Source organism: Drosophila teissieri, chromosome 2L, assembly GCF_016746235.2.
Source record: "Drosophila teissieri strain GT53w chromosome 2L, Prin_Dtei_1.1, whole genome shotgun sequence".
NCBI lineage: Eukaryota > Metazoa > Arthropoda > Insecta > Diptera > Drosophilidae > Drosophila > Drosophila teissieri.
The window spans coordinates 9,000,496-9,015,422 of NC_053029.1; the positions used below are offsets into that span (position 1 = coordinate 9,000,496).

General features: G+C 46.1%; 5 protein-coding genes across 7 annotated transcripts in view; 2 read left to right on the forward strand and 3 right to left on the reverse strand.

Moving 5' to 3' along the window:
• Positions 1-140: 140 nt before the first annotated feature.
• LOC122613998 (probable cytochrome P450 28d1) lies at positions 141-2,080 on the forward strand. Its single transcript, XM_043788451.1, has 6 exons — positions 141-373; positions 424-562; positions 624-731; positions 815-1,445; positions 1,508-1,771; positions 1,827-2,080. Exons 1-6 carry the CDS (start codon positions 180-182, stop codon positions 1,991-1,993), a joined length of 1,503 nt encoding a protein of 500 aa, XP_043644386.1. The 5' UTR covers positions 141-179; the 3' UTR covers positions 1,994-2,080.
• LOC122613980 (TBC1 domain family member 19) lies at positions 2,025-4,441 on the reverse strand. Of its 2 annotated transcripts, none has more exons than XM_043788434.1 (7): positions 3,939-4,441; positions 3,443-3,629; positions 3,296-3,389; positions 2,990-3,242; positions 2,465-2,934; positions 2,330-2,411; positions 2,025-2,276 (listed from the first exon to the last, which is right to left on the reverse strand). In XM_043788434.1, exons 1-7 carry the CDS (start codon positions 4,206-4,208, stop codon positions 2,103-2,105), a joined length of 1,530 nt encoding a protein of 509 aa, XP_043644369.1. In that variant the 5' UTR covers positions 4,209-4,441; the 3' UTR covers positions 2,025-2,102. The 2 variants fall into 2 exon arrangements, with proteins under 2 accessions (XP_043644369.1, XP_043644375.1); XM_043788440.1 differs by lacking the exon at positions 3,939-4,441 and adding an exon at positions 3,687-3,826.
• Positions 4,442-4,945: 504 nt separating this feature from the next.
• On the reverse strand, positions 4,946-6,242 carry LOC122614018 (phospholipase A1 member A). The gene is made up of 5 exons (XM_043788474.1): positions 6,174-6,242; positions 6,017-6,125; positions 5,388-5,965; positions 5,165-5,333; positions 4,946-5,112 (listed from the first exon to the last, which is right to left on the reverse strand). Exons 1-5 carry the CDS (start codon positions 6,208-6,210, stop codon positions 4,974-4,976), a joined length of 1,032 nt encoding a protein of 343 aa, XP_043644409.1. The 5' UTR covers positions 6,211-6,242; the 3' UTR covers positions 4,946-4,973.
• A 1,647-nt stretch (positions 6,243-7,889) lies between these two features.
• LOC122614028 (troponin C) lies at positions 7,890-8,749 on the forward strand. Its single transcript, XM_043788485.1, has 3 exons — positions 7,890-8,039; positions 8,134-8,551; positions 8,618-8,749. The coding sequence occupies exons 1-3, from the start codon at positions 8,037-8,039 to the stop codon at positions 8,644-8,646; spliced, it is 450 nt and encodes a 149-aa protein (XP_043644420.1). The 5' UTR covers positions 7,890-8,036; the 3' UTR covers positions 8,647-8,749.
• Positions 8,750-8,810: 61 nt separating this feature from the next.
• LOC122613967 (bone morphogenetic protein receptor type-1B) overlaps positions 8,811-14,927 on the reverse strand; it is a 58,610-nt gene continuing 52,493 nt past the window's right edge. For both annotated transcript variants that reach the window (XM_043788414.1, XM_043788422.1), the window contains 2 exons: positions 11,161-11,348; positions 8,811-11,097 (listed from right to left, as the gene is read on the reverse strand). In XM_043788414.1, coding sequence (XP_043644349.1) covers positions 9,790-11,097; positions 11,161-11,348 — 1,496 coding nt within the window. In that variant the 3' untranslated portion in view covers positions 8,811-9,789. The remainder of the gene's footprint in view (positions 11,098-11,160; positions 11,349-14,927) is intronic.

A 14,927-nucleotide genomic window follows, 5' to 3' on the forward strand; every position in this document is an offset into this window, starting at 1 on the left:
ATCACCGAATGGTGCAATTTTATTTACGACAACAGTATTATCAGTGGTGGTGAAGGCAATTTGATCAATTTGTTTACTGGGTGAATCCATCCACTTGACTGGCAAGTTCAAATTAAATGACTGCGGCTGCTCAATTGAGCTCCAGTTCGTTTTCATCCGCGTTGGCGAATGGTTGTGCCATGTGTCCCATTTCCACGGCTCTTTTTGTGATTGCGGCCACTCTGGCCTTGATCTACGTCTTCCTGACCTGGAACTTTAGCTACTGGAAGAAGAGGGGCATTCCTACGGCGAAGTCATGGCCTTTTGTGGGCAGTTTTCCCAGCGTTTTCACACAGAAGCGCAACGTCGTCTACGACATGGATGAGATCTATGAGTATGTGGAAAGATAGCTACGTTATCTGATTACTAATTGCATTTCATTAGGCAGTACAAGAACACCGATAGCATTGTGGGTGTGTTCCAAACCAGAATTCCACAACTAATGGTCACAACTCCAGAGTATGCGCACAAGATATTTGTTAGTGACTTCCGCAGCTTCCACGACAATGAGATGGCCAAGTTTGTGAGTAGAAACGATACATACAGATTAAAAGAGCTCATCTTATAAGATAATTCTCGCATAGACCGACACCAAGAAGGATCCCATTCTGGCGAACAATCCGTTCATACTGACGGGTGAGGCCTGGAAGGAAAGACGCGCTGAGGTCACACCCGGACTTTCGGCCAATCGGGTAAGCATAGGTTTCCCTTAGGGCCCTGATACCCTTATCAATTGAAGTGCTCCAATCAATTAACGCTCCTCCTCCCCCAAAAGGTCAAAGCTGCCTATCCCGTCTCGCAGCGCGTTTGCAAAAAGTTCGTGGAGTATATAAGGCGACAGAGCCTAATGGCCCCCTCCCAAGGACTAAATGGCAAGGAAATCTGCTTGTGCTACACCACCGAAGTGATTTCCGATTGTGTCCTGGGCATTTCCGCCCAGAGTTTCACGGAAAATCCCACACCGATGGTCGGAATGACCAAGCGCGTCTTCGAACAGTCATTCGGCTTTATCTTTTACACGGTGGTCGCCAATCTGTGGCCACCAATCACGAAATTCTTCAGCGTTTCGCTGTTTGCCAAGGACGTGGCTGATTTCTTTTACGACATCATGAGGAAGTGCATCCAGGTGCGGCGGGAAAGTCCGGCGGCACAGCAGCGAGATGACTTCCTCAACTACATGTTGCAGTTGCAGGAGAAGAAGGGACTGGATGCGGTGGAGCTGACCTCGCATACCATGACATTTTTAACGGACGGATTCGAGACCACCGCGCAAGTGCTCACCCACACGCTCCTCTTCCTGGCTCGCAATCCTGAGGAGCAGAGGAAATTGAGGGAGGAGGTCGGCACCGCCGAGCTGTCCTTTGAACAGATTAGCGAACTGCCCTTCACTGAAGCCTGCATCCATGGTGAGTTTCTTTTGGCCAAATCTGGAGTTACACCCCAAATCAAATTATAACTATATCGCCAGAAACCTTGCGAATTTTCCCACCTGGTTTGGCTGCCCGCAAGGTGGTAACCGAGCCCTACGAGCTGGCGAACAAAAATGGAGTGAGCGTGAAACTGAATCCCGGAGATGTGGTCATCGTTCCAATCAACGCCTTACACAACGATCCCCAGTACTACGAGGACCCGCAATCCTTCAAGCCCGAGCGATTCCTGGATGGTGGAGCCAAGAAGTACAGAGATCAGGGCTTATACTTTGGTTTTGGCGATGGACCCCGCATTTGTCCCGGTAAGTAAACAAATTATTGGAATAATTAAAGTTATTAAATAAACTTTAATTGCAGGTATGCGCTTTTCACTCACCCAAATCAAAGCGGCCCTGGTCGAAATCGTGCGAAACTTTGACATCAATGTTAATCCCAAAACGCGCCAGGATAATGTAATTGATGATACCTACTTTATGGCTGCCTTGAAAGGCGGCGTTTGGCTGGACTTTGTTGAACGCAAATAGTTATTCAACATTAATACGAATTTATATTAGATATAGTTTACCCAGTTGCATACATATTATATTTCAAAACACCGATAATACTTTAAATTTGTAACTAAAAACCACACTTTCAGTCCCGACTCAGGGCCAGTTGCACTAGGGGCAGCACCTTGATGGAGGACAAGTCCGCCAGAATCGCTTCGATGCTGTCCAACGAGGCCACCTGCATGATGCTCTCCTTTCTAAAGCTGAGAATGATGATGGCGAACAGAGGAAGGATCTCCAAGCTATCGAAGCCAAGGATCTGAAAGAGAAGGCATAAGTACTACCAACAAAGTTGGGAGGCGTATTTCCTACCAGATCCCAGAGGACCAGCAATTGATCGGGTGGCAAATGTCCGGAAAACGCTCGCATAAGCCATTTGAAGACCACCCGCAGGCTAAAGTAAATAGTTAAAATAACTTTCCAATAGATAAACCAATCCCAACTCACGGCTGTATTTGGAGCTCGCGGAAATGGGACCACAATTGCGGCTCGTAGGTCTGCAGCAGCTTCTCGAAGAGCAGGCACAGACTCACAATCCCCTGCGGATGCGTGTTGATGGTGGTCAGGCGATGGCAGTAGCGGATGTAGAAGGCCCGGAATGTGTAGTACAGATTCACCGGCGAATCATACAGATAGCAGAAGGGGGCGGCAAACATGCAGATGCCGTGGAAGGGCACCACGCCAGATGGTGGACCCTCGTAGGTCTTGCCCTTCACCGGAAACGCCTCGTACTCCACACATCCACCGATGTCCGTGTCGCGGGAGAAGCAGAGCAGCACCTGGTAGAGCACGTCCTCGAACACAAAGTACTGGTCGTCGTTGGAGGCCGTCAATTGAATGTCCTTGAAGACCAGTTTGTCCACGATGTGATCCGTGGTCCAGACGGCATTGCGCAGTTTTTGCCAGTACTCAATATCCTTCGGGAGTATACAGACGTATTTAGCAGTTATTGATCACAAAACCAGTAGTTACATAGTCATGCAGCTTGCTGTCCAGCACAGAAGCCCACAGAGCACCCCTGTAAGGTGCGGGAGTGCAGCCCTTCTTCAGGAACTGCTGGCACATGGGCGCATGCCTGCCCTCCAGAATCCTCTGGCACTGGATCGTTAGATCCGGTACTCCCAAGTAGCTGTCACTTCGGAGCAGATCCGCATAATGGGCACGCAGCTCGAACAGATTTTTCACCGGCAGCGCAATGTGAGAGAACTCCCATTGTGGGATTTGGCTGATAAAAAGATCGCTAGATAACCCAAGTTAATGATATAAACCCAAATTTACTCTGTATTTTCCGTGGTTTTGGCGGGTCCTTTCAGCGAGAGCAGCACCTCCAGTAAATCCTTCGGAGCGTAAACAGGCCTATAGTTGGCCAGATCTAGAAGTTATATCAAGATTAAGTGTCATCTGAAGTACTGACGAGATGCTTACCCATATTGTAGTTGCTCAGTTCGTTCCACTTGGCCATAAAGTCCTCGCGATCAGCACTGATCCTTGGTTGTCCATGCAGTGGAACCTTCAGCTCCGTGCACATGGCATTCAAACTCTTCCTAACCCTTCGATCCCAAAGCACACCAGCTCTCTTCAAATAACCAAGTGGATCACTAACGGTGGGTTTCTATTGCAAAATACATAGTAAAGAGCTTGTTAATACAGTTGCCCAAGAAATACATACAATTGTCCATAAGCTTAACGCGCTAGTTGACAACTCTATAGTTGTGGAACTTTGAGATCTTTCGCTTTCAACTAGCATTTTAATTTTTATGATAAACGTTAAGCCTTAAAATAAAAATTTGTTCAATAAAGTCAAAAAATTAGAAAATGATGGGAATAACAAGGAATACTTTTAACTATCAATCCCATTACTATGAATTCCATTACAAGAATTTGAATTAATTAATTATTGAATCTGAGAAGTGGTACCCACCGCTCCTTGTTTGTTGGCCAGGTTTTTGTCGTCTGTTTTGGACAGCCGCGTCCGGACCAGGTTGAAGACAATGTTCCGGATCTCCGTCTCCAGTCCGGCGCTCTTGATGGCATCCTCGAGGGTGTTGCGCATATCGTGGGTGTCCACAGTGGGATTGCAGACCAGCTTCTGCAGCTCCTTGTAGATGGGCTCGTAGCTCTTCGTGTTCTTGATGGCCGCGATTACCTTTGCGGTCATGTGATGGATGCTAGCATCCTGCAGCTCCTCCATGCTGATAGCTCCTCGACCAAAAAACCGTTCTTACTACGTTGCACTCTGCCACTGACTACCAACTAACTATTTACACCGTTCTGATACTGATTAGCCCCAACTTTGGGCGCTCCTAACTCCGTCGTTTGACTTTTATCGATCAAACTCCGTCGCCTGCTTTGATTTGGAGTCGATTCGACTCGACTGGATTCCATTCGATTCGAGTCACATCCTCGGCTGTCGTCGCTTCTTGGCGACGGAATGCAACAACTTGTTTGGCTGCTAGTTTCGCGTTAGTTTCGTTCGATTTGATTCGTTCGTTTGCCGCCCCTCGCAACCAAGAAATTCCATTATGTTTCGTTTCAAATGTGAGGCCAGAGGCGCGTGAAATTGCTTTCCATATAATTTTTATTTTTTTATTTTCATGCACACCAAAACTGAAGCACACACAAGCTGAAACTGAGTGGCGGCAACTTTTCCTTTTTCTTGGCATCTGTCACCTGGCCCAACGAGTTGTTGACGTGGTCGTCGGTGTGGCTCCTCCTGTTGATTGCGAAGGTGGGCCAAACTCACCTGAACATGTCAGAGTGTCGAAAGTATTTCACCGGAATATTTAGACCAGGCCAAAATAAGTTTTCGAAATGCGCAACATTTTAACACGATAATATAGATATAATATAGAGATTCATCTATGCTAATCAGTAGTTTAAGTGTCTTATATTATTCCATGTTTATTTATGAAAAAAAATTCTGGTTAAGAATTCAGAAGCATTCTTCAGATCTTTACTATGTTTCAAGCAATGTTTCTATGATATCGTCGTTCACGTAAGTGCGACCTTTAAGTTGGCGGTTTATAGTGGAAAAGTTCTCCCCCTTGGCATATGGAGGGCCATTATTGGTTTCCAGAAAATACCTGCCCCTCGCTCTGCAATAAAATAGATAAACAAAGATCGGGAAAATTCGGTTCTGGCACTTACTCCGGATGGACGTGGAAGCCCATCAGCTGTATATTCTGTTTGGGAACACAGATCCCAGTCGCGAAGCTCTTAAAACTGGGACAGTAGAAGCCATAGAATCCAGAAGTGGACGAAATAGACTCGGCATAATAGTCGGCGGCTCGGTTATGGTAGCAGACATGAGTCTCCACTAAAGGTAGAACCATGAATAAGGGAAATATGAGTAAAACAGATGGATACTTACTCTGATTAACGGGTCCGCAGTTGGGCTGTGATACACCCATGTTCAGGTAGAAGTCCACGTGACCCACTGCATCCAGTAAGCCAAGTAGCATCACATCCGTGTGCACGACGTCCACGAACTTGGCATCAGTGGGATCGAGCTTTTCCGCCGTATCGTTGACCAGGTAAAGTGGTTTTGCCGGATCGAGGCCAGTGATGTGCTCCAGCTTGTGCTGCTGCATAAACTGGCCAACGAACCCAGCCACATGAGCGCCCAAGCCCAAGCCAATTAGATGCAGATCCTCTGTCCTGACCAATCCTTCGTCGATGAGTTTTTGCAGAAACTGAGCCGTACATTGACCTACATATTTGGCATTGTGAACGGCTTCCGTATAGCAGGGTTCATGGGCTAGTTTTGCATAGTCCAAGGATAAGACATTATAATCCTGTTTCAAGAACAGCGGACGTAGCTGGATATTGGGACTGAAATCGCGGTGCCCATTAAAGCCATGGATCAGAACCTTAAGAGGTTTGCTGGGAGAAAATGAATCCTTGACAAGTCCAACTGTTGGAAGCTTCTTTCCCTCCTGATTTTCTTTTCTGTTGATTCAGGTAAATAATAAAAACCTTTGCAATATAAATACATCTTACGTGTAGAGCCAAAAGGAAATGTTGCTGTTAGGACAAAGTTCGTTACGCAGGGAAAAACAGTTCATTTCCTCATCCAAAAAACCAGCAACGAGAATAACACATAGAAAACCTAAAACAAGATTACTTTATGACTTTATTAATAGGACAGCCAAATTACCAATTAAAACCAGCAACGACAAGACATTATTCGTCATTCTTAAATTCGTTTGAGAACTCTTCTAATTATATTTTACTACTTTATATGCTCTGCACTATTTTAATTAAGTTTGTTTCGTTCAACCGAATAAGTAACCGGAAAGCTTTCATAATTGCAAAAGATGTGCATCTCTAGCGCCCAACGTGGGGCGCCAAAATATATTATAACAGTTTTGAATTGGAGTTCTGAATAATTTAGAATAAAGTCAAATATCAGTGAAATATTTTCTAAAAGCCATATTCGCAGTAAATCAACATTGCATTGACTTCGCTCCTGGGCGGTAAAATTTGCAGTGGTAATTATGTCGTAAATCTAGCCTTAAATTTCATGCCAAACTGTCAGCGTTCGAATTAGAACTTATGCCACAATTGTGGCCAACACTCAAGCTATTTATACAGATACACAGTTTGGCCATTGGGAATTATGCAAAAACAATCGAAGTGACATTGTGTGAGTGCACTGTGGTCGCCAGAGCAACCCAATCCAACCCCTTCCCATTCGTCAGCTCCCTGGGACATTCCAAAAGTGTTTCACGTTTTGTCATAAATAATAAAACTCAAATGACCATCAAAGCGACTACTGTGCGCCTTTGCCAAAAAAATGCCGTTGCCGGGAAGGTTACCCACTCATACAGAACTATCCGCATCCGAATCCAAATCCGAGTCCGCATCCAAATCCGAACCCATGCCCAAAGAACCACCACTACTCGCACATAGCACATAGCCCCACAATTGGCCTGTCCATCTAGCGTGATGTCCATTTGCCAGCCTGAATGCCTGTTTGTTTGTTCTAAAGCAAAAATCTAAAACCAAATCAACATTTCCCGAGACCAAAGTGGAGAGGATGGAGGTTGAGGATCGGATGGGTGTGTGGTTAACCGCAGCACTAGTGGCTAGTAGTGAGCAAACGGCAAAGTGCCTGTGGAATCGGCTGTGGACCAGCCATCGGCATCTGGCCCACACTCATGATCATATGGACAAAAATTGCTATAAAGTACTAAAAATACAATTACCGTGAGAAAATCGCACTGATTTTGTGACTGATTGTGAAGACGTTTATAGTCGATTTTTAGTGACTGACTGAGTGACCGACGGACCAGGCCACACATATGTATGTACATCTTCACTCACAGAAATATGGATGCGAGGGTGTACCTATATCTGTATCTGTATCTTCTGTATGTGGTGTATGTGGTGTATCTGATGTATCTGCTGCTCTTTTGCATAATTGTGGCGTGCGTTGTGCGCTCGTTTTTCCGGCTGCCAGCGCCAAAGATGATGGAGATGACGTCGCCGTTCTGCCGCCGACCTTAAGGCATCAGTACCCTCGTCCCTCGTCCCTCGTCCCTCATCCCTCGTCCCAACCCCAGCCAATACCCAACCAATAACCCAATAGCCAACAGGCAGTGCACCTGTAACACTTTGATCTGATTTAGATCAGCGTCTGGCCAGAATCAGTCTGCGCATCCGCCTTCACCACCACTACCACCTCTGTGCCCACCTCTACCACATCACCACATCGCCACATCGCCACCGCCACCTCCACCAGTTCACATTCCAATGGCTGTTAATAAAGTGCTTTGCCGAAAAGCCAAACCAACAATAACCCATGGATGGGATGCTCTGCTCCGCTGCTCCTCTGCCGACGTGGTGTACAACGCTGCGTATGAGTGACGCTTCCACTAAGCGAAATTTGTTGTTTATAAATAATGATCTTGGCCAGGCGATCGGTTTAGTGCGCGCCCGCAGGCCAACGCAGTTGGAACGCATTGGAGATTGGAATACTCGCTCGCTCGCAAATTGTCGCTTGGCCAACAGATACAAAATGGTATCTATCGGGTGTTGTTTTTGCATTTCCCTGGGCGGGTGGATATTGTGCAATCGTTTGTGATGTGATCGGTCTAATTCTTTGGTAACTGCAGGAGGACGACGAGAAAATGGACATCATGCGCAAGGCATTCCAAATGTTCGACACACAAAAGACGGGCTTCATTGAGACGCTGCGTCTGAAGACGATCCTCAACAGCATGGGTCAGATGTTCGACGACAGCGAACTGCAGGCTCTGATCGACGACAACGATCCGGAGGATACCGGCAAGGTGAACTTCGATGGCTTCTGCAGCATCGCTGCCCATTTCCTGGAGGAGGAGGATGCCGAGGCCATCCAGAAGGAGCTGAAAGAGGCCTTCCGTCTGTACGATCGCGAGGGAAATGGTTACATCACCACCTCGACGCTCAAGGAAATTCTCGCCGCCCTCGACGATAAGCTCTCCTCCAGCGACCTGGACGGCATCATCGCTGAGATTGATACTGATGGCTCCGGTACCGTGGACTTTGATGGTAAGTAATCCCTGTAACCCAGTTACAAAAAATTATGTGCTCACTTATTGCAATTTTCGATCGCAGAATTCATGGAGATGATGGCGGGCGAGTAGAGGAATCACGAGTGCTGATAAAACCAACAGAAAATCAAGCTTTTGGGTTTAATTATAATTTTTTATTATTTTTAAATAAATTAACTAACCGCTTTAATACAAACTTTAGTTCTTGTGGTCTGCGAGCAGTAATAATGAAACAGAAAAAAACTGAAAGATACATATCCATCCATCCAGTTCATATAGTTTACTTTTTGCTCTTACAGGCTAGTCGTCTAACTCTAGCTTAAACGAGGTTACATGATAAGAACGATATAAGATATAAGTTAAACGGTTACAGATAAAGATACATATATAATATTTACAGAATCGCTTATAACGATAATATATAATATATATACTATATATCTGTATGGTTAGCGGCCTATAAACATCTTTGCTATTTACACAACACAAAAGAGCCGACACAAGTGCACTTCTCGAGATACGCAACTGCCACTTCTATATATCTCTGGATATACATATATAAATAGGTGCTACTTAAAGGGGAGGAAGGGAGTCGGCCTCCTGTCTGTTGGCTCCTGTCTTTACACTCTGTCTTAAGGCAACTAATTCCGTGGATTTTACAAAAGGCAGCATTTACTTGCACAAAGTCTGCAAAGTTTTCACTTAAACACTAGATACAAACAAAACACATGAAAATATGTTCTATGTTGAGGCTAAAGCCTTGGGGGTCAAAGAATAGGTGCTTAACTCGTTTAGTTAAAGCGCACAAAAGCTGGCACAAAAATTAAAGTATGTTACATATAAATTTCGATTCTTTCGATTGATTTTTGTTCTCATACTTATGTACATCAACATGAATAGGTGTCATCCAAAATACATACTCCCTATATTTCTCAAATAGTTAAAGCATTTTTCTAACCAAAGATTTTGCAAGGGGCCTTAGTAACTAGCTCCTCTCAACTTAAATCTAACGTCTAGCTTACAATCAGTGCGACGGTTGAAGTAACCGTAGAATAGGCACCTCTGAAGGATCCTCTGCTTTGCTCCGCTCAAGTACAGGCAACTTATGATTAGAACCTAACTAGGAAATTCCGGACAAAAGGTCGGAACCACGCATTCAACAGAAGTTGAACAAAAACAGAAAACTAAATGCAACTTAGGTCAAACCTAAAACGAGACTACAAACAGCTGCTTAGCTTAGACAATCTTAATGGGCACATCGATTAGGCAGTCCGTTTCCAGCCGCCCTAGCGTCTTCTTTACGCGCAGGGCAGTCAGCCGAACGGTGGGATTCGGGTGCCAGCACTCCTGCATGATCTTGGATACGGTGGCGAGTACATCATCCTCCTGCCAGCGCGATGGTATCGGCGGCCGGAAGCCCTTTACGCACACAACAGCGTGCATGTCCTCGAACGTTGGATCCGAGGGCACCACATCGTGGTAGGGCAGGGCGTAGTCCTCGCATGTGGTCGTCTTGGTTCCCGATATGGGTGTGTAGCAGCGGCGGGCCATCTCCCACAGAACGAGACCCACTGAATACATATCCGCCCGCTTGAACTCCTCAAACTGCTTGGGATCCAGCTGCTGATTCAATACTTCCGGAGCCATGTAGCGCCGTGTGCCGACACGTGGATTCTGTGCAATGTGGATGACATCCAGTTCCGAGTTGTATTTCACCGCCAGCCCAAAGTCAGCAATAGCGCACTGCCCATTCCGCTTGACCAGTATATTCTTGCTCTTGATATCGCGATGAGCGATAGCCGGTTTGCCAGGGGTTCCGAAAATCTCGTCGTGCAAGTGGGCCAATCCGGAGGCCAGGGTAAACGCAAGCAATTGCAGCTTCTGGGGATTGATCACCGACATGGAGAGGTAATCGTGTAGGCTGCCCATCTCGTGGTAGTCGGTGATCAGCAACATCTGTGTCCAACTGCCATTACCCTTAATGTCGGCGGCAATGAAGCCCAGGATGTTGTCGTGTCGCATCAGCACCGTCTGATAGATTTCAGTCTCGCGGAACCAAGAAGCCTCTTCGGTCGTAAAGAAGGTCTTGACGGCCACCCGCTCATCGCGCCACTTGGCCAGCCAGACCTCGCCATATCGTCCCTTGCCCACCAGTCGCACCATCTGAATCTGCTTGGCAATGGTTCTTTGCACCAGCAGTGGCAATCCCGATCCGGAGCCCGAACTCTGTTCCACCAGTTGCGACAAAGGTGACAGCTGCGAGTTGCACATGGAGTTGATGAGACGTGGTTGCTTGCGCAGCTTCTCGCGTCGTTTGTAGGTGAGGCATAAGCTGGCCAGGATCAGCATAAACACGGACAGGGAGACGATGATGGAGGCAAAGACGACTAGCGTGTGTACGGATTCGCTGCTCACGGGCAAATCCGGCGCTGGTGTGGTCAGCTTGGGTGTGTAGGTGGGGTACAGGTCACGGTTGCAGAAGTCCTCCTTGTCGCAGCAGTCAATGTTCTTGCCATGCAGGTGTGGTACAGCGGCTACTTTGCACTGTAACAAAATGATATTTTCATTAGCTATGGATTCTTTCACTGATTTTAGAAGGGAACTTACCATGAAGAAGCCACCGTTGTCCTCAGGAGGCATGCATCCATAGGTGCGCTCCTCCTCGTACATCCCAGTCGTCTCATCGTAAAGCTGTTGGACTGCACTGAAGCAATAGCCACCGGGTCTGGTCTCGCAGGTTCCATTGCTCACGTTGTCTGGACAGCTGCCATCGCAGTAGCAGGTCAGGGAGCGGGCTGTAATCAAAACAGATGATAATTAATAAACCTTTCATTGATTATCCACATACAGAGTCTGGTAAGAATAGAATTATCTTATCAACATTCCAGATTTTATGAATATGCATATGAATGAGATTGACCATAACTTTTAAGCTGATCGTAAGATGTTAGCTTCCTAATCCTGTTCTCCTGATTTTACGCTTCCCAAAGACCCCCTAATGATTTTCGCTTATAATAATTAGTAGTCTGTGGCAATAGTGCACTCAAATTTGACGAGTGGGTTGGTCTAATCCCCGCCATAAAACCAATCAGCCACAATCATTCATTGGCATTAGGTACCGAAGTAACCTGCCAATGTTTTCTAAAAATACTAGTTAGTGCTACTATTTTAACATTAATTATAATTTCCTTAATCCTGCTCATAAAAGTGAAACTACAGATAATAAAAAAAGAATAAATCTAAAAGAGGTTTAATAACGTCTCAATACTAGTACTTTAGTACTTTTTAATACGCGCCTAACTCCCTTGCTAATGTTTTCTAGCTTTTAGAGTCCAAGCCCTGTACTTTACATTAATGGTCAAGTGCTCCCCCCAAAATCAATCCAATGACTTGGCTATTCTAACTCGGCAATTATAAACGCCGCCAGAATCCAAACCGCAACTGTAGCATTAAAATGCGTTTGAGCATGAAGAGTGGGCCGTGGCTGCAAGTAGCAAGTAGCAAGTTGCAAGTTGCAAGTAGCTGCTAACGGTAACTCGTGCAATTGATTCAGGTCGCTGGCAAATCTGCAACTAATTACAAGCTCGTTGCTGTTGCTGTTGCTGCTCGGTAGCTGCCTTTTCCACAGCCACTTGACCAAGCCTTCTGCATCGGCACACGAGGAGCGCAGAGCAGACAGCTCGAGTTGGAGCTGGAGCTGGAGTTGGAGCTGCTGCTGGAGCTGAACCGTTATGGAGTGGGCGTTGTGGCCATTGGGCGCTAGTTTTACGGCCATTTGCCGCCTGCGACAGCCATCGAGAGGAGCATTAAGTGCGTTTTTCCTCGACGGAGATGAGGGGCAGACAGCCAGCCGTTAGATGAATGAGTTACGCTCGAGTGGGTGGCTTTCCCATGGATCGTCGAATTGCTGGAGTGCCCCGAGTGCCCCGACCTGCTCAATACGGTTCCGCATTTAATTGCATTCAGCCGCTTGCAGTTGAGTTCATTCATAAAAACGCCTTTAATGCCAAAGCGAATGTGCAATTTTTTTTTTACGGTTCGTGGCTGGCACAAGGTGATTTGTTTACCCCCAGACTGTGCGAAAGGTATTTAGCATATTTTTAGACATTTTTATTGACCATTTATAAGTCGTAAAGCCCGAAACGGATGTGTGTCATGCTGAATCTTTGTGGAATCTGCTGGATACTTTGGAGCGCACACAGATCGCTCGCACTTTTGCTGACTAGCTTTTGGGGGGAATTGTTTTCCGAATCTCATTATTGTTTATTGGCGTTCGCAATTCTGGAAAAACAAAACTCTCGGATTCCATTCGCTTATTTACGCTCAAACGAGCTCGTTACAAGACCCCGGCCATCCATCAAAGCCACAACATTCACACGAAAAACGCGATCGCCGATCGCAGATCGCAGTTAAGAGCTATTAATGGTAATGCCTAAAAATGCTCTGAAAGATACAATTCCGTTGATTAACGATGCGAATTCCTAGCGTGTTTCTTTTTTGTTTTATTTCGGGGGAGCCATAGCTGTGCTGGTCGCGTGTTGCCAAGGCTGCAGCAAAAAATGCAAGTGACACATGCATACCATTCACAGTGCGCAGTTTCAGTTGCAGATACAAATTCAAATACAAATACAAGTACAAATACTAAAGAGCAAGACGCTAACAAATCCACAAATTGGCGGATGTTGCCTGCATTTGGGCACGCCCATCGCCACAGCAAGATAATAATTTAATTACAATTTAATAGCCAGCGACAGCTGCTGTTTGGCCGCTGTCGCCACGCGTTTCCCTCGCGGTTTATATCGCGCCAATTGTATCTGCTGCCGTTTGGCATGTAAAGCGTGCAGATGCAGATACATACCCACCCAATTGTTTTGGGTTTCATTGAAAACTAGCTGTGTTTCGTTTTTAGCTAGCAAAGTTTTATTCGCTGCCAACTTTTATCCGCAAATACCTGTTGCTTCTCATCTCTGGCAGCAAAGTGAAAGAAAACAAATCACAGAGAACTAAGAACCGAGAACTGAGAACGATGACCACGTAGCACGGTAGCCTTTTGCGGTGCAGACAAATTATGAATTTCTTACCAGACCAGACCAGACCGACCGACAAAAAAGAAAGAAAACGACCAACCAAATTATGAAACGAACCGCGGACAACCAAGTGGCATCCGCCGGGTAGAAAGGGGAATACAAGGGGCTTGGAGAAAAGAAGACGTCGCGCTTCGAAACCAAATTGTTGCCTCTTACGGTTAGCTGGTCAACTTCAGCTTCAGCTTCAGTTTTGGCTCGGGGGGCAAGGCGATGTGGCGGCTCCAAGTTGGCGCCAAGTGCACGCGCTTGCCACTCAGCAAAACCCGAAAAGTGATGAAAAAAAAAACAGATCTGAGGAACACAAACTGAATCTGGCCGGGGCAGGCGCAGAACAAAGCAATCTCCAGGTTGGCCTTGTGCGCGAGTTTATTTGCTAGCTGGTTGCAATAAACAAGCATTTTTATGTGAAACTCTTCAAACACGAAAGGGAAGTCACAGGAACAGAGGCCCTATATGGCCGGCATTCAAACGCACAAAGATGCAGCCTCGTAAAATAATATTTCCAATCATAAACGGTTGGCAAACGAGAAAAAACTGATTCCAATCATAATTGACATTATTCCAAACATGTCCCTGAAGATATTTCGTTTCTTATTTTATGAGTGGAAAGAAACCAAAAACAGTATGAAATTTAAGTCGCTAAAATATGAAATGCAATATAAATACGATACAACAATATTATACAGTTTAGCTATGAAGAACTTGGTTTGTGTTCTCTAAACTCTAAACAGACGAGGAAGGGTTGGGAGCGCAAGCTGAAGGCTATAGCTTTCCCACTTGGCCCTTGTGGGTGGAGCAAGCCCATCGAATACATATTTATAGCCCGGCCAGCCAGTTGATGCGATGTTTGCGGCACGATCTCGACAGGGAGGCGGCGGCAGGCGGCCCACGCCCACAGTAAACAGCCCACAGCCCACAACTCACGGCTCTCGGAGATTGGAGATCGGATCATCATGGTGACTCTGGGACTATGGGTGGTGGGGAATCAGCACCGGGAAAAACTGCACCCATGTCGGAGGAGCGTTGGCAGCGGAAATCGTTAGCTGAATCATGCCATAAAAAATTCCCCACATGCCACCGACAGTGCGTTGCAAAACTATAAACCCATCGCAATTGACAGACCTTTGAACACAGCCACCGCTGATGATTGTTCCCTATTTGATCGTGCCATTACTTTTGCTACCCACTGTTTATGGCTCGAAAGCAGCTGCTCAAAGTCGAGAGTCTAATTAAAATTGCGAGCCATATTAAGTAATTACGGGTCAATGTTAATCTGCCTGGGGATTC